The sequence below is a fragment of the Bos taurus genome, chromosome 14 (genome assembly GCF_002263795.3).
Source record: "Bos taurus isolate L1 Dominette 01449 registration number 42190680 breed Hereford chromosome 14, ARS-UCD2.0, whole genome shotgun sequence".
Lineage (NCBI taxonomy): Eukaryota > Metazoa > Chordata > Mammalia > Artiodactyla > Bovidae > Bos > Bos taurus.
The window spans coordinates 52,207,451-52,226,343 of record NC_037341.1 but is presented as its reverse complement, the minus strand read 5'-3'; the positions used below and the strand labels follow the sequence as shown (position 1 = coordinate 52,226,343).

Below are 18,893 nucleotides of genomic sequence, written 5' to 3'. Positions count from 1 at the left end.
AAGTCAAGTGGGCCTTAGAAAGCATCACTACGAACAAAGCTAGTGGAGGTGATAGAATTCCAGTTGAGCTATTCCAAATCCTGAAGGATGATGCTGTGAAAGTGCTGCACTCAATATGCCAGCAAATTTGGAAAACTCAGCAGTGGTCACAGGACTGGAAAAGGTCAGTTTTCATTTCAATCCCAAAGAAAGGCAATGCCAAAGAATGCTCAAACTAGTGCACAATTGCACTCATCTTACACGCTAGTAAAGTAATGCTCAACATTCTCCAAGCCAGGCTTCAGCAATATGTGAACCGTGAACTTCGTGATGTTCAAGCTGGTTTTAGAAAAGGCAGAGGAACCAGAGATCAAATTGCCAACATCCGCTGGATCATGGAAAAAGCAAGAGAGTTCCAGAAAAACATCTATTTCTGCTTTATTGCCTATGCCAAAGCCTTTGACTGTGTGGATCACAATAAACTGTGGGAATTTCTGAAAGAGATGGGAATATCAGACCACCTGATCTGCCTCTTGAGAAATTTGTAGGCAGGTCAGGAAGCAACAGTTAGAACTGGACATGGAACAACAGACTGGTTCCAAATAGGAAAAGGAATATGTCAAGGCTGTATATTGTCACCCTGTTTATTTAACTTCTATGCAGAGTACATCATGAGAAACGCTGGACTGGAAGAAACACAAGCTGGAATCAAGATTGCAGGGAGAAATATCAATAACCTCAGATATGCAGATGACACCACCCTTATGGCAGAAAGTGAAGAGGAACTTAAAAAGCCTGTTGATAAAAGTGAAAGTGGAGAGTGAAAAAATTGGCTTAAAGCTCAACATTCAGAAAAGGAAGATCATGGCATCCGGTCCCATCACTTCCTGGCAAATAGATGGAGAAACAGTGGAAACAGTGTCAGACTTTATTTTTCTGGGCTCCAAAATCACTGCAGATGGTGACTGCAGCCATGAAATTAAAAGATGCTTACTCCTTGGAAGGAAAGTTATGACCAATCTAGATAGAATATTGAAAAGCAGAGACATTACTTTGCCAACAAAAGTCTGTCTAGTCACGGCTATGGTTTTTCTTGTGGTCATGTATGGATGTGAGAGTTGGACTGTGAAGAAGGCTGAGCGCCGAAGAATTGATGCTTTTGAACTGTGGTGTTGGAGAAGACTCTTGAGTGCCTTGGACTGCAAGGAGATCCAACCAGTCCATTCTGAAGGAGATCAGCCCTGGGATTTCTTTGGGAGGAATGATGCTAAAGCTGAAACTCCAGTACTTTGGCCACCTCATGGGAAGAGTTGATTCATTGGAAAAGACTCTGATGCTGAGAGGGATTGGGGGCAAGAGGAGAAGGTGACAACAGAGGATGAGATGGCTGGATGGCATCACTGACTGGATCGATGTGAGTCTGAGTGAACTCTGGGAGTTGGTGATGGACAGGGAGGCCTGGGGTGCTGCGGTTTATGGAGTCGCAAACAGTTGGACACAACTGAGTGACTGATCTGATCTGATCTGATCTATAATCTTTAAAACTTTTATATTTAATTCTCTAATGAATTTACATTGATTTGTTATTTAGTGTAAGATAAAGACTCTGTGTGTGTGTGTGTGTGTGTGTGTGTGTGTGTGTATATATAAATGAACTGCTGCTGCTGCTGCTAAGTCGCCTCAGTTGTGTCTGACTCTGTGCGACCCCATAGAGGGCAGCCCACTAGGCTCCTGTGTCCCTGGGATTCTCCAGGCAAGAATACTGGAGTGGGTTGCCATTTCCTTCTCCAGTGCATGAAAGTGAAAAGTGAAAGTGAAGTCGCTCAGTCGTGCCCGACTCTTAGCGACCCCATGGACTGGAGCTTACCAGGCTCCTCCATGCATGGGATTTTCCAGGCAAGAGTACTAGAGTGGGGTGCCATTGCCTTCTCCAATAAATGAACTACCTTATTGCATTAATTGAAATGTCCATTCTTCCCCCACTGATTTGTTCCATAATACATTAAGTATCAATACATGGTCTATACTCTGTATTCTCTAACACTGGTTTCTGTCTGTCTATGCCAGCACCAACGCTGCAATGTTTTAATTACCATAGCCTTCTAAGTTTAATATCTGCCAAGGATTACACTACATGCTAGGGTAGAAAAGTGAATGAAACAAGAATATTTGCCTTCAAGGAACACAAACCTGAGTAGAGGGCATCACTCAAAAAACAAGATAAGTAAAAAGTATAGTGTGTTTTGCACACAAAGCAGTTTGGCCTGAAATTTAGTCAGACAGAAGGAATATAATGGTTGGATTACATAAAAAATAGCTACATTGGTAAATACTGTTTTTAACTGAATTTTAATTATGCATGGGAAAGAGCTTAACAATCTCATTTTTGTTCTAGGAAAATCTGGAAAAAATATATAACAGTTATAATCTCAGTAAAGTAGCTCTAAGAGAGTGAAAGTAGAAAAATATAAATTTTAGAATGGAAATTATACTTACGTAAGCATTGTGGTACTTCCCCACTCCAGGTACCATTCCCTACACAGGTCAAAACGGCAGGGAAGGACAGTTCATAGCCTGGAGAACAGATGTAGCTAATACTAAAACCCCAGTCAAAATTTGTTCCTTCCAACCTTCCATTAGAGATCTGGGGAGGAGTTGGGCAGGTAACAGCTGCAATTACATTAAAAACGATTAGACACAGCTGTTGAAATATCCTGGTGTTAACAGAAATAAATATCATTAGAAGAAGCATATGTGCTAATTTAACCTTTTGGAGGACAATATGGTGTGACATGTTTTATTCTCTTGGTAGTATTCCTGAAACATCCCTGGAATTAATTCCTCTAGGACGAGACTACTTCTTGGCAACATAATGGCTACTGGTTCTCAGAGGTTCTCTTACAAAATAACAAGCTTCCTGACATTGAAAGAAAGGAAAAAGAGGATGACCTCTTATCCAGTATACTGCAACTGATTAATTATTAGTTTTATATAAAATCATTTCCAGCAACCTTTAGACAGACTGAAGAGCTGTGTTTGGCTATATACAGAGTTACACTGTAGCAAGGAACCTGGAAGTAAATCTGTGACATTTTTGAAACACAGATGATGTATCTCATTAAAATATCTCTATTAGTTCTATTAACCACTTAGATTCATATGCTAAATATTATTGTAGGGTTCTAAATGCATTATAAAATTTTTGATAATTCATTTTTAAAATTAAGATGTCCTTGAGAAAAGATAGGTTGGATAAGGAGATATAGATGAAAGGAAAAAGAGGGCCACCAATTATAAAATCTAAAAAGGAGGAAGGATTTTATTTTGATGACTAGCAACATATATAAATAATTTTTAGAGTTATATAATATTGTCATTAACATAATCAATAATTTATGAAATAATATGTAAATATAAAATATTTGTTTATATATTTTCATATACTAACTGTATATTTATCATGATCTGATTAGGAAATTGTGTAATCAAGAAAAAAAGACATGCATTGGAATTATTCTTTTAGTGTTATATTATGTCAGGGAGACATTAAACTGACAATTCACAGGTATTTAGAGATGTACCTTAATGAGAAGTTTCAATGATTAAAAATCACTATTATTATAAAACAATACATATTGTCTGACACTGAATGTATAGTATTTTACAAGTAATCAAATAATCGGCAAAAAACTTATGTAAAGAGTTTCAATGGAAAACAGCATAAAGTAGTAAACTTATATCTGTATTGACTAAAATATTACTTCCAACTTCCAGATTGCATTCTTCAAAGAAATAGTTTTACCTTTTAAGAACAGGTAGAGTTCTATAATTCAGGCTGATTGTTTTCAAATTATAGAAGGTTTTTCTCCCATTCTTGAATAACTGACCCAGGTGGATAACCAAATTAAAGTTCTATTTAATTACAGCTATATTCTCTATTAAATACTCATTGACCCGCATAAATGATGATGGTGATTATGTATCACATAACATGATATATATATTTTTTGGCAGTGCCATGTCAGCATGTGGGGTCTTAGTTCCCTGATTAGGGATTGAACCTGTGCCTCTGCATTGGAAGAGCAGAATCTTAACCAGTAGACTGCCAGGGAAGTCCCAGAACATATTTTTGCTGTATTACAGTTCATTGTCATTACTTAGAATGAGATACAACATTTTTGTTAAAAATTTTTTAAATCTTATATGTTATTATCTATATGGTTTAAAAGTAAAGACTGAGGCACTCAATTTTGGTACCAGAAAAAAAGACGAAATGATACAAAAAACACTATTTAAATTTATTTAAATATGCATATTGATACATAAAATAGCGATTATCACTAATAAATATTGACAAAATCATTATCTTACCTCTACAAGTTGGCATGACTCCACTCCATGTGCCATTAGTTGTACAAGTCCTGATTCTTGAACCATTTAATTCCATTGTATAGCCTGGCTGGCACATGTAAGAAACATTCTGTCCAACCACATAATCATCTCCATATCTCAGTCCATTGGCTGGTATACCTGGGTCTCCACAACTGATTACTATTAATATGGATTGGAAAAGCAGATGGTTAATGTGACATGTTTTTAATGGAGAGGAATAGTAAGCATATGGCATAATTAATATAAAAGTAGGTAAAATTAGTTATTATGTTCATTTTAATGATAAAACATAAGCATATTTAAACCACACTCTATCAATTCCTAACTATGACCATTTACTTATTACAGATTTTATACATATGGTCCAGAAATGGTCAGTTAGACTCTTAAAATGTTAATATGCTAATATATTGTAGGAAACTCTGATGTGGTAACCTCTTTTAATCTGAATTAAATAATTATAGAGAAGCAATGCTATCAGATCAAGATTTCTAACAGAATATTTTAAATTTACACTCCTATGTATGGTTACTGAAATCTCTAAATTATGAGGCTTGCTGGACTGAGACCTTATTTTCTGCACAGTATCACTCAACTGATATTACAATAGTTTTTAATTAAATGATGTCAGGTACAAAAATAATAATTTTATTGAATAAGTGAAAGAATGAATAAATTATAAAATGTGAATTTATCACATACTGGGTGAGATACACAATTTGTAAGCACAATGAAAAAATGAAAATGTCAGTTAGGGATAGAGAAACCAATTTCCCATTTCCACCATCTCATCGTCATCCCAAGTGATAGAACAACCCCAAGGAAATTGCAACCTCCACTCTGGAACGTGCCTGCTTCCTGAATTAGGAGTTAGTAAGAGGCCTATGTGGAGAAGGCAGTGGCAACCCACTCCAGTACTCTTGCCTGGAGAACCCCATGGACGGAGGAGCCTGGTAGGCTACAGTCCATGGGGTCACTAAGAGTCAGACACTACTGAGCGACTTCACTTTCACTTTTCCCTTCCATGCACTGGAGAAGGAAATGGCAATCCACTCCAGTGTTCTTGCCTGGAGAATCCCAGGGACAGACGAGCCTGATGGTCTGCCGTCTATGGGGCTGCACAGAGTCAGACATGACTGACGCGACTTAGCAGCAGCAGCAGCAAGAGGCCTATGTCAAGTGCTTATTATATCTTCCTTGTTATTGCCAGTCCAGGAAAGGGTAAACCATTGCCCTGCTCTGCTCTAAGACTCCATGAATATATACAACTCCAACTAGCCCCACCCATACCTGCACCCAGACCCCCATAAAAGAATGGAGAACAAGATACAATGTGAGCATCCCTCTGGTGATACATGATGGACAGGCTGGGCACAGGGTATCAGTGGCTCAGAGCAGGGGTGGGAGTGGGAAGGCCAGGCAAGGGCACCAGTTGGTAGGAAACTAAAGGCCTATAACATAACCTAGGAAGACAGGGAGGCAGGGAGGCAAATTTCACATGAGCAGAGCAGTGGCTCAGTGGTAAAGAATCTGCTTGCTAAGCAGGAGACATGGGTTTGATTCCTGGGTTAGGAAGATCCCCTGGAGAAGGAAATGGAAACCCACTACAATATTCTTGCCTGGAGAATCCTGTGGACAGAGGAGCCTGATCAGCTAAGTCCAGGAGGTCGTAAAGAGTTGGACACAACTTAGCAATTAAACAATAACAACAAAATCTCCAAACCCTTAGCACATGCTCCATTGTTCCAGTGGACTTCAATTATAAAACACAAATTCAACGATTAAACCATTAAGAATTTGAGACAGCAATCATCGAGTATTAAACCCCAAGCACAGGAAACTTTAGAGCATGAAGTTCTGTCAATAATGCTGGTCCATAAATATTGATCAAATTATATATAAAATTTCTCATTTTTGATGGTTTTTCCAGTAGTCATGTATGGATGTGACAGTTGAACCATAAAGAAAGCTGAGTGCGAAAGAATTGAGGCTTTTGAACTGTGGTATTGGAGAAGACTCTTGAGAGTCCCTTGGACTGCAAGGAGATACAACCAGTCCATCCTAAAGGAGGTCAGTCCTGAGTGTTCATCGAAGCTGAAACTCTAATACTTTGGTCACCTGATGCAAAGAACTGACTCATTTGAAAAGACCCTGATGTTGGGAAAGATTGAAGGCTGGAGGAGGAGACAACAGAGGATGAGATGGTTGGATGGCATCAGTGACTCAATGGACGTGAGTTTGAGTAAAAGTTGGTGATGGACAGGGAGGCCTGGCATGCTGCAGTCCATCGTGTTGCAAAGAGTCAGACATGACTAAGCGACTGAACTGAACTGATGGTGCCATATAAGAACTTTCAAAAAGATCAGTGACAGCATAAGAAATTTAAGCATATTTAAGTCTAAGTATGGGATTTACAAACAAGGTATGTATGTGTGTGTTCATTTATGAACAAGGTTTAATAGAGATCATATATATACATAAGCTTCCCTTGTAGCTCAGTTGATAAAGAATCTGCCTGAAATGCAGGAGACCTGGGTTGAATTCCTGGGTCCGGGAAGATCCTCTGGAGAAGAAAATTGCAATAAACTCCAGTATTCTTGCCTGGAGAATCCCATGGACAGAAGCACTTGGCAGGCTACCGTCCATTGGGTCACAAGAGTTGAACACGAGTTAGCGACTAAACCACCAAACCACCATAAGCCATAAAAGCACTTGCTGTTTCGAAAACCATTATTTGAGCTGCTGCTGCTAAGTCGCTTCAGTCGTGTCCGACTCTGTGTGACCCCATAGACGGCAGCCCACCAGGCTCCCCCGTCCCTGGGATTCTCCAGGCAAGAACACTGGAGTGGGTTGCCATTTCCTTCTCCAATGCATGAAAGTGGAAAGTGAAAAGTCAAAAGTGAAGTTGCTCAGTCGTGTCCGACTCATAGAGACCCCATGGACTGCAACCTATCAGGCTCCTTCGTCCATGGGATTTTCCAGGCAAAAGTACTGGAGTGGGGTGCCACTGCCTTCTCCAAACACTTGGCTAAATGCATTGTTGTGGCTAAGAGCAAAAGGAAAACAGAAGGTTACACGCTTCCTTTTCTGGAGACAAAATCAAGTAGCAAACCAGCCTTTCAGTATTTTTTTTTTTTTTTGGCTTTTGAATCACTTTTTTTTTTTTCATAAATGGACAAATAATTTTACCAGGTAAATCTAGGTTATACTGTTTCATTTTCATTTTTAATGATTTCTAGTATTTCTAATGTCTAAGGTTAAAGACCAAAAATAGATTAAGACAAAGAAGACCTTAATGGCAATTAAATTATACTGTGTTTTATTAACTTACCACTAAAAATTATGAATGCCAAGGTTTGTTTCATATTAATCTAATCTGTTGAGCCAGGAAGTTTTAGGACCATGAATGATGATATTTAAATTACAGAACAATATTCACAACACTCCATTTGATAATCCTCAGAACCCCCAAGAGTTTCCTGAAATTACACTCATTGATGTTTCCATCTGACTCCTAATAAGAGCTCTGTGTATAGAATGACTTTTGTTTTTTTCATTATTGATGAGGAAAATATATTTTTAAATTGTAAAACTGAGTTGGATAGAAAACCAAATCCTGCTTATTTACCAAAATGTGTCAATTCTTTTTGCAGTTTTAAAATATGTAATCATATAAAAAAGTTTGACTTCCATTTATTTTCTTGTATTTTACTTTTTTATATTCTATATATTGTTATTTTATTTATTTTTTATATATATTGTTATTTTATATCTTTAATCTAGATTTAAAATTAAGAAGAAGAAAAATTAAAGCAAATACCAACAGACAATTATTTTTTTTCTGGGCAGTACTTTAGAGACTGAATTAGAATTCTGGCAAGAGAGAACAGCTAACCCAATCATAAGGCACATAAGCTTAGTGAGATGTAGCCACCAAAAGAGACGACAGAGGGTTTATTTCAGAGAGGCACTGAGAAAGAGTTCTGCATATCTTGGCAGCATCATGAATGGAATGCCTGATAACAACAGCTTCAGAAGGATTTGTCTGGTGGCTTCATAATGAAGCAAAGGCCAAAGAGGCAGTTTCCTACAGCAACAATCTTTGTAAATAGCACCTGCTTCACAAGTCAATTCATTCACCACCAGCTTGTTTTCAACAACAAAAAGAGGCTTTCTGGTTTTTTTTTTTTGGTTTTTTTTAGGGAAAACCTTAGGATAGTGGCTCTTTAGGACTGTACCCTAAAATTCAGAGACAGTGCATAGCAGCAAGTTGCTGTGATTTAATTCAAGAAAATCTCTTCTAAGGTCACTAGAATCCTTTATGCACACAGCATGAGTGTATGCACGTGCACTCATCCACACACTCATACCCCAATAAACCCCATGGAGACAGTTGTTTTGTCTATTTCCCTTAGAATTATCTAAGCCTAGTCTAGTGCATGACTCATAAGAGATTAAATAAATACTTGTTTGAAGAGTAAATGAGTGAATGGATATGTAAGGAATGATTAAATAACTCAGATTCTCAAAAATACATAAGCTGAAAGGTTTGAATTTGGTTTTGTGGGAACTTTTCTCATTAGTTTCTATCGATTAGTTCCTAGTTTCTAATTGATGCCCATTTGATATTATTTATGATACATCTAAGTATAAACCTCTACAGCCAATATAAGACATAACTGTGGTATTTCTAGTCAATCTATGCCACTTCAAATCTACTTTCTCTTTTAGCTTCTTAAATGAGCATTATAAATCTGCATTTTTAAATAGAACATCAAAATAACACAAATTATTTTTGACTCTGTATCTAATGAACATATTTGATGGTAATACATATAGATCCATATGACTTGTTTTTAATGACATGACATTCCCTTGCATGGATATACATACACCATGATTCATGTAATCAAACCCATGTGACAGTTGAACTATCCCACCAATTTCCCACTGGCCACAAAGCAGCAATGGATATGTTTACTCGGGCACATGTGCTTTGCTGGGTTTCAAGTAGAGAACAGAATTCTCCTCTAGCACAGTGAAGTTGCAGAAAGGTGATCAAGCTATCTCCAGGGTAACACTTCTGATTCTATACAATCTCCAAATTCAGAAGTCGGTTTCCCTTTTTAGTATTTCAGTAAGGTAAGTTTTTTTGATATTAACTTTGGCACTATTGACATTTCATACCAATCACTCTTGGTTGCTTTTTATTCATCGGGAATGTTTAACATTGATCTCTACTTGCACATGCCACTCACTTGCACTATGATAGTCTAATATATGTCCAGACACTGCCAAATGTCCCCCGGGAAGCAAAATCACCCCTAAATGAGAGCACTGCACTGAACATTAGCTCTCTTCTGGAGACAAATACTCTCTTCCAACAACACAAGAGACAACTCCACACATGGACATCACCAGATAGTCAATATGAAATCAGACTGATTATATTCTTTGCAGCTGAAGATGGAGAAGCTCCATACGGTCAGCAAAAACAAGACTGGGAGCTGACTATGGCTCAGAACATGAACTCCTTATTGCAAAATTCAGACTTAAATTAAAGAAAGTAGGGAAAACCACTAGACCATTCAGGTAAAAAGTCCTAAGAGCCAAGGCATGCTGGCATAAGTCTTTTTGAAGGATGTTGCCATTATGGCCATTATCCCTACCATAGTTTGGCCTCAGGACAAAATACAGGGAGGAAACAGAGCCCCACCCATCAACAGAAAACTGGATTAAAGATTTACTAAGCATGATGCTCTTGAGAAGACTCTTGAGAGTCCCTTGGACTGCAAGGAGATCCAACCAGTCCATTCTGAAGGAGATCAGCCCTGGGATTTCTTTGGAAGGAATGATGCTAAAGCTGAAACTCCAGTACTTTGGCCACCTCATGCGAAGAGCTGACTCACTGGAAAAGACTCGGATGCTGGGAGGGATTGGGGGCAGGAGGAGAAGGGGATGACAGAGGATGAGATGGCTGAATGGCATCACTGACTTAATGGATGTGAGTCTGAGTGAACTCCGGGAGTTGGTGATGGACAGGGAGGCCTGGTGTGCTGCGATTCATGGGGTCGCAAAGAGTCGGACACAACTGATCAACTGAACTGAACTGAACTGAAGCATGATGCCAGCACAGCCAGTCCCTCCCAGCAGGAAGTATCCACAAGCCTCTTACCCATCAGAGGACAGATAGAATGAAATCACAATCACAGAAAACTAACCAAACTGATCACGAATCATAGCCTTGTCTAACCCAATGAAACTATGAGCCAGGCTGTGTAGGGTCATCCAAGATGGACGAGCCATGGGGGAGTTCTGACAAATAGTGGTCCACTGGAGAAGGGAATGGCAAACCACTTCAGTATTCTTGCCTTGAGAACCCCATGTACAGTATAAAAAGGCAAGAGATATGACACCGAAAGATTATATCCCCAGGCTGGTAAAGGCCAAGTATGCTACCGGAAAAGAGTGGAGAAATAACTCCAGAAAGAATGAAGACATGGAGCCAAAGTGAAAACAATGCCCAGGTGTGGATGTGACTGGTGATGGAATTACAGTCCAAAACTGTAAAGAACAATATTGCATAGGAACTTAGAATGTTAGGTCCATGAATCAAAGTAAATTGGAGGTGGTCAAACGGGAGATGACAAGAGTGAACAATGACATTTTAGGATTCAGTGAACTAAAATGGACCAGAATGTGCGAATTTAATTCAGATGAGTATTAAATCTACTATAATGGCCAGAATCACTTAGAAGAAATGAAGTAGCCCTCCTAGTCAATAAAAGAGTCTGAAATGCAGTACTTGTGTGCCATCTCAAAAACGACAGAATGATCTCTGTTCGTTTCCAAGGCAAACCATTCAATATCACAGTAATCCAAGTCTAAGCTCCAACCACTAATGCCAAAGAAGCTGAATAGTTCTATGAAGACCAACAAGACCTTATAGAATGAACATCAACAAAAGATGTCCTTTTCATCATAGGGAACTGGAATGCAAAGTTCAGTTCAGTTCAGTAGCTCAGTCATGTCTGGCTCTTTGCAAACCCCATGGACTACAGCATGCCAATGCCTCCCTATCCCATCACCAACTCCTGGAGTTTACTCAAATTCATGTCCATTGAATTGGTTATGCCATACAATCATCTCATCCTCAGTCATTTCCTTCTCCTCCTGCCTTCAATCTTTCCCAGCATCAGGGGAAAGATTGGCTCTTTTCAAATGAGTCAATTCTTCGCATCAGGTAGCCAAAGTACTGGAGTTTCAGCTTCAACATCAGACATTCCAATGAATACTCAGGACTGATTTCCTTTAGGATGGACTGGTTGGATATCCTTGCAGTCCAAGGGACTCTCAAGAGTTCTTCAACAACACAGTTCAAAAGCATCAGTTCTGCCCTCAGCTTTCTTTATAGTCCAACTTTCATATCCGTACATGACTACTGGAAAAAACATAGCCTTGACTAGATGGATCTTTGTTGGCAAAGAAATGCCTCTGCTTTTTAATATGCTGTCTAGGTTGGTCATAACTTCCCTTCCAAGGAGTAAGCATCTTTTAATTTCATGGCTGCAGTCAATATCTGCAGTGATTTTGGAGCTCTCCAAAATAAAATCTGCCACTGTTTCCACTGTTTCTCCATCTATTTGCCATGAAGTGATGGGACCAGATACCATGATCTTTGTTTTCTCAATGTTGAGTTTTAAGCCAACTTTTTCATTCTCCTCTTGCACTTTCATCAAGAGGCTCTTTAGTTCTTCACTTTCTGCCATAAGGGTGCTGTCATCTGCATATCTGAGGTTATTGATATTTCTCCTGGCAATCTTGATTCCAGCTTGTGCTTCCTCCAGCCCAGTGTTTCTCATGATGTACTCTGCATATAGGTTAAATAAGCAGGGTGACAATATACAGCCTTGACATACTCTTTTTCCTATTTGGAACCAGTCTGTTGTTCCATGTCCAGTTCTAACTGTTGCTTCCTGACCTGCATATAGATTTCTCAAGAGGCAGGTCAGGTGGTCTGGTATTCCCATCTCTTTCAGAATTTTCTAGTTTATTGTGATCCACACAGTCAAAGGCTTTGGCATAGTTAACAAAGCAAAAATAGATATTTTTCTGGAACTCTCTTGCTTTTTCAGTGATTCAGTGGATGTTGGCAATTTGATCTCTGGTTCCTCTGCCTTTTCTAAAACCAGCTTGAACATCTGGAAGTTCACAGTGCACGTACTGTTGACCTAGCTCGGAGAAATTTGAGCATTACTTTGCCAGCATGTGAGATGAGTGTAATTGTGTGGTAGTTTGAGCATTCTTTGGCATTTCCCTTATTTGTGATTGGAAAGAAAACTGACTTTTACAGTCCTGTGGCCACTGCTGAGTTTTCCAAATTTGCTGGCATATTGACTGCAGCACTTTCACAGAATCATCTTTTAGGATTTGAAATAACTCAACTAGAATTCCATCACCTCCACTAGCTTTGTTTGTAGTGATGTTTCCTAAGGTACACTTGACTTCACATTCCAGGATGTCTGGTTCTAGGTGAGTGATCACACCATCGTGATTATCTGGGTCATGAAGATCTTTTTTGTAGTTTTTCTGTGTATTGTTGCCACCTGTTCTTAATATCTTCTGCTTCTTAGTTCCATACCATTCCTGTCATTTATCGAGTCCATCTTTGCATGAAATGTTCCCTTGGTATCTCTAATTTTCTTGAAGAGATCTCTAGTCTTTCCCATTCTAGTTTTTCCCTCTATTTATTTGTACTGATCACTGAGGAAGGTTTTCTTATCTCTCCTTGCTATTCTTTGGAACTCTGCATTCAGATGCTTATATCTTTCTTTTCTCCTTTGTTTTTGGCTTCTCTTCTTTTCACAGCTATTTGTAAGGCCTCATCAGACAGCCATTTTGCTTTTTTTTTTAAATTTTATTTTATTTTTAAACTTTACAATATTGTATTAGTTTTGCCAAATATCAAAATGAATCCATCACAGGTATACATGTGTTCCCCATCCTGAACCCTCCTCCCTCCTCCCTCCCCATACCATCCCTCTGGGTCGTCCCAGTGCACCAGCCCCAAGCATCCAGTATTGTGCATCAAACCTGGACTGGCAACTCGTTCCATACATGATATTATACATGTTTCAATGCCATTCTCCCAAATCTTCCCACCCTCTCCCTCTCCCATAGAGTCCATAAGACTGATCTATACATCTGTGTCTCTTTTGCTGTCTCGTACACAGGGTTATTGTTACCATCTTTCTAAATTCCATATATATGCGTTAGTATACTGTATTGGTGTTTTTCTTTCTGGCTTACTTCACTCTGTATAATAGGCTCCAGTTTCATCCACCTCATTAGAACTGATTCAAATGTATTCTTTTTAATGGCTGAGTAATACTCCATTGTGTATATGTACCACAGCTTTCTTATCCATTCATCTGCTGATGGACATCTAGGTTGCTTCCATGTCCTGGCTATTATAAACAGTACTGCGATGAATGTTGGGGTACACGTGTCTCTTTCTCTTCTGGTTTCCTCAGTGTATATGCCCAGCAGTGGGATTGCTGGATCATAAGGCAGTTCTATTTCCAGTTTTTTAAGGAATCTCCACACTGTTCTCCATAGTGGCTGTACTAGTTTGCATTCCCACCAACAGTGTAAGAGGGTTCCCTTTTCTCCACACCCTCTCTAGCTACTGGAGGAATCAACCTATCTGACTTCAGGCTCTACTACAAAGCCACAGTTATCAAGACAGTATGGTACTGGCACAAAGACAGAAATATAGATCAGTGGAACAAAATAGAAATCCCAGAGATAAATCCACGCACATATGGACACCTTATCTTTGACAAAGGAGGCAAGAATACACAATGGATTAAAGACAATCTCTTTAACAAGTGGTGCTGGGAAAACTGGTCAACCACTTGTAAAAGAATGAAACTACAACACTTTCTAACACCATGCACAAAAATAAACTCAAAATGGATTAAAGATCTAAACGTAAGACCAGAAGCCATTTTACTTTTATGCATTGTAGGAAAAGTAGGAAGTTAAGAGATACCTGGAGTAACAGGCAAGTTTGGCTTTGGAGTACAAAATGAAGCAGGGCAAAGGCTAAGAGTTTTGCCAAGAGAATGCTCTGGTCACAGCAAACACTCACTTCCAAAAACACAAATGCTAACAAATGGTAAACACTGAATGACATATTTTTATTTATGCATAAAAATAATAACAATTTGAATGAAAAGTATAAAAGGGAAGTTTTGTTTTGCTTAGGTGGGTTTTCCAAAAATTCAAATCGGGAATGTGGTTTTGAAATTTAGTCCAATACTTTAATTTTTTTACACCTAGTTTAATTCAATTAATATTTATATCCTTGTATATAGATACTATAAAAAATGCCCACAAAAGACCATTACATTAAATCAAAACTTTTGAAAAACATATTTTATTTGAACTTACAGTTTCCTTTATTTCTAAGAAATTTAAAAATTCGTCCAATGGGAAATTTTCTCCATTTATGTGGTGGAAATGATTGCTCAGTGGTGAGCTCTGTCAGTAGTTGCTGTTTAGTCACTAATTCATGTCTGACTTTGTGACTCAGTGGAATGTAGCACGCCAGGATTCCCTGTCCTTCACTATCTCCCGGAGTTTGCTCAAACTCATGGACACTGAGGTGCTGATGCCATCTAACCATCTCCTCCTCTGTTCCCCTCTTTTCCTGCCCTCAGTCTTTCCAGCATCATGGTCTTTTCCACTGAATCAGCTCTTTGCATCAGGTGGCCAAGTATTGGAGCTTCAGTTTCAGCATCAGGCCTTACAGGGAATATTCAGATTGATTTCCTTTAGGATTGACTGGTATGATCTCCTTGCTGTCCAAGAGACTCTCAAGATTCTTCTGTAGCACCACAATTCAGATGCACCAATTCTTTGGCACTCAGCCATCATTATGGTCCAACTCTCATATCTGTACATGATTACTGTAAAACCAAAGCTTTGTCTAGATGGACCTTTGTTGGCAAAGTGATATCCCAGGTTTTTTAATATGCTATCTATGTTTATCATAGGTTTTTCCCCAAGAAGGAAGCGTCTTTTACTTTTGTGGCTGCAGCCAAAATCCACAGTGATTTTGTAGCCCAAGAATATAAGATCTGTTACCATTTACACATTTTCCCCATCTATTTGCCATGAAGTATTGGGACTGGATGCCATGATTTTAGTTTATTGAATGTTGAGTTTTAAACCAGCTTTTTCACTCTCTTATTTCACCCTCATCAAAAGGCTCTTTAGTTCCTCTTTGCTTTCTGCCATTAGAGTAGTATCATCCGCATATCTGAAGTTGTTGTTATTTCTCCCAGAATCTTGATTCCAGCATGTGAGTCATCCAGCCCAGCATTTTACATGATGTACTCAGCATATAATTTAAATAAGTTGGGTGACAATTTGCAGCCTTGATGTACTCCCTTCCCAATATGGAACCAGTCAGTTGTTCCATATCCAGTTCTAACTGTTGCTTCTTGACTTGCAACCAGGTTTCTCAGAAGAGAGGTAAGGCAGTCTGATATTCCTATCTCTTTAAAAATTTTCCACAATTTGTTAAGATTCACAAGACAAAGTTAGTAGTTAGTAAGTCAATTAAATGAACTGGTGCCTCAGTTTCCTGACCTATGCATGAGAGTCTATGCCACGATCTCTTCCAGCTCTGAAGTTACACTATTCTATCAATCATTTGTTTAAATCAACTTCCATTGCAAATTAACAAGAAAGACTCTGAAACTCTGGTTCTAAGCAATGGATCACTGCATATTAATTTTTAGTATCTTAAATTCTTTAATTATAAAAGTTTAATCTGTTTTAATTTCCAATGAAACTTCTCTCTGTGTTCTTTTTGGAAGGATAATTTTAGTTCTGCCTTTGGTTTGGGTTGCTTCTAGGTTTTAGCAGTTTTTTTGCCTAAATCAAAAAAGATTTGAAGAAGTAAATCAACAATTAAAATTCTCAGTTTTCAGTTTAACAGCAATATATCATTTAAAAGCTAATGTTTGAAATGCCTTACTGAACATAATACTTCTCCTTAAGGGACTTACACAAAAAAAGAGTTTATATTTTGATATGTTATTTCCTACCAGTCTGTCTCAATTGAGTGTTTTTAACTTGGTTAAAAATTTCCTAAGGAAAACAAAGACGATTCAGTAAAAAATTTAATGCAATATCGGTCTTAAGAATTAGGATGTGTTTATTTGTTTATCTTTACTAAAACTGGCAAACACTTTAGATAAACACTTAGGTATTTACCCATGAATAAATGAAATTGTTATTCAACATGAAAAAATGTGCTACTCAGCAGATTTCCTTTACTCTGAATGTATTCATTATTTCATTCTTTTCCATAACTGTATATTGAAACACTTTCCCTGATGACTCAGCATGTAGGTAAAAAATTTGCCTGCAATGCAGGAGATACAGGAGACTCCGGTTCCATTTCTGGTTTGGGATGATCCCCTGGAGGAGACGTGGCAACCCACTGCAGTATTCCTGCCTAGAGAATTCCTTGGACAGAGGAGCCTGGCAGGCTACAGTCCAAAGGGTCACAAAGAATCAGACACGACTGAGTGACTAACACTTGCATATACCAGAATCATGTGTCACGTTATGTATAAAATTACAAGCCCTTTCTACAAGTATTTTAAAATGGAGTAGAATGGTAAGTCATATGTACTAATAGCTTTAAAAAAAAAGCTCATATGAGATACATGAGTCAGTCAATAACTATTTACTAAATTTACATATCATGGGCTAGAGGGTCAATGAGATAAAACAGCCCTGATTCCTATTACCCTTTGAGGTTTATAGTTTAGTGGTATAAGTAATTGAAATAGAAGAGTTAAACAGCATAGAGCAAGATCAGTTTTAGCCAAAGGGATATGAAGAAGAAGTGTCCTAGCAGGGTTTTTCCCAAATGTGCCATTTGAGCTAATATTTCAAGGGCACTGGGTAAGAGTTTTAAAGGCTCAGGTAGGGTGGTATAGAATGAAAACAACAAAGCCTATTTGTCCAGGGGATCTTCCCAACCGAGGGATTGAACTTATGTCATGTGCATTGCAGGCAGATGCTTTACCATCTGAGACACCAGGGAAGCCCTATAGTATGAAAAGAGTAAAGCATATTTGTTAATTGTTAAATTGTTCAGTTTTACAAAAATGACACGTTTTCAAAGAAAGTCGGAGACTTTCTTTCCTTCAAGACAGAAAACCAAGGAAGTTGTTTTAAAACAACTTCTCAACCCTACTCCCCCTCAAAAAAAAAAAAAAAAAAATACAGCTTTCATCAGGCAGCAAAGCACAGTAAACCTCGAGTGACAGGAAACAGATGAGATGAGTGCTATGACTGTCTCATCTTACTGCCCAAAGATATTTTTTCAGCGGGCACAGGAAGAAGGACCCTATGCAAAGCCAAGTGGATTCCCTGAGTTTTAAAGATGGATTGGACAGAAGAGGACAAAGTGGAACTTTACGAGACGGAGTACAAAAGAGGACACGCATTCACAGAAATCTTTGGAGACCTAGGAGAAAACCTGATTAAGCCAAGACCAAACTGTCCAAAGAGAAATAAAGAACTTCTCCCAAAGAGGAGATATAACAGTATCTGGTACTGACACAAGGCCAGGAATATTACTTATTACTGACTCAGATCAAGAACTGGAAATTATTTTGCTACTGCAGATTGGGCTGATTGTTCTAATAGTGCTTATTTCAACGACCTTTGAGCTGTAGTTTGTCCTCAGCTTTCCAGAGACAAAATAATCACACAGTATCTCAACAGCCTTGCCATCACACACAGTCTTCAAGGAAGATATTAACTATTAATACAACCAACTTTCTCCAGAATCACAAATACGATATGGCATTACTTTGATGGCATCCTCCTATGAATAGATTGTTTTCAGTCATTTATTCAGAAAGTACAAATACTCACAAAGGAGCTAAAGAAAAAAAAAAAAGGCAGGTGATGGATCATTTACCCACATACAGTACAAGGTCTAGCTTATATATTTCTGGAAATTACTACATCAGCCAAGAGTGGATCCATTACTGACACGGTCAAGAACTATTGACCTTCTCAGCACCAACGTCTTTTTGAATCCTGGAAGCAGTATGCTCCTCATTTACAAATTGTATTTATGCCCATTTATTTTGATATTCACAAACTATTTTTAATGAAGACCTCTATTTCAAAAGTATAATCTGTTCAAATTTTAATACACAAGAAACTCCATTAGTGTCCTGAGAGCCTACTTCATTCAAAGACTTTGGCAACTTCTCATAACTCCTTGAGTGAGTCTCTGAACAGACATAAAATAGCTCTTCTTTCAAAAATTTCATGATTTATATGACGCTGCTGCAGTTCCTCTTAATTAATATAAGCAGCCATGATTTTCCAGTGGATAAATTATTGTTTGTTAAGTAAATTCTATTTTTTTCCATAGGTAAGCATTAATGTATATATAGGAATTTTAAGTACATTTAAAA

General features: G+C 38.2%; 1 protein-coding gene across 1 annotated transcript in view; it reads right to left on the bottom strand.

Annotated features, from left to right (window-relative positions):
- Positions 1-18,893, bottom strand: part of CSMD3 (CUB and Sushi multiple domains 3) — a 1,470,240-nt gene that overhangs the window by 49,447 nt on the left and 1,401,900 nt on the right. The window contains exons 60-61 of the mRNA NM_001424929.1: positions 4,351-4,530; positions 2,476-2,649 (exon numbers count right to left, since the gene is read on the bottom strand). Coding sequence (NP_001411858.1) covers positions 2,476-2,649; positions 4,351-4,530 — 354 coding nt within the window. The remainder of the gene's footprint in view (positions 1-2,475; positions 2,650-4,350; positions 4,531-18,893) is intronic.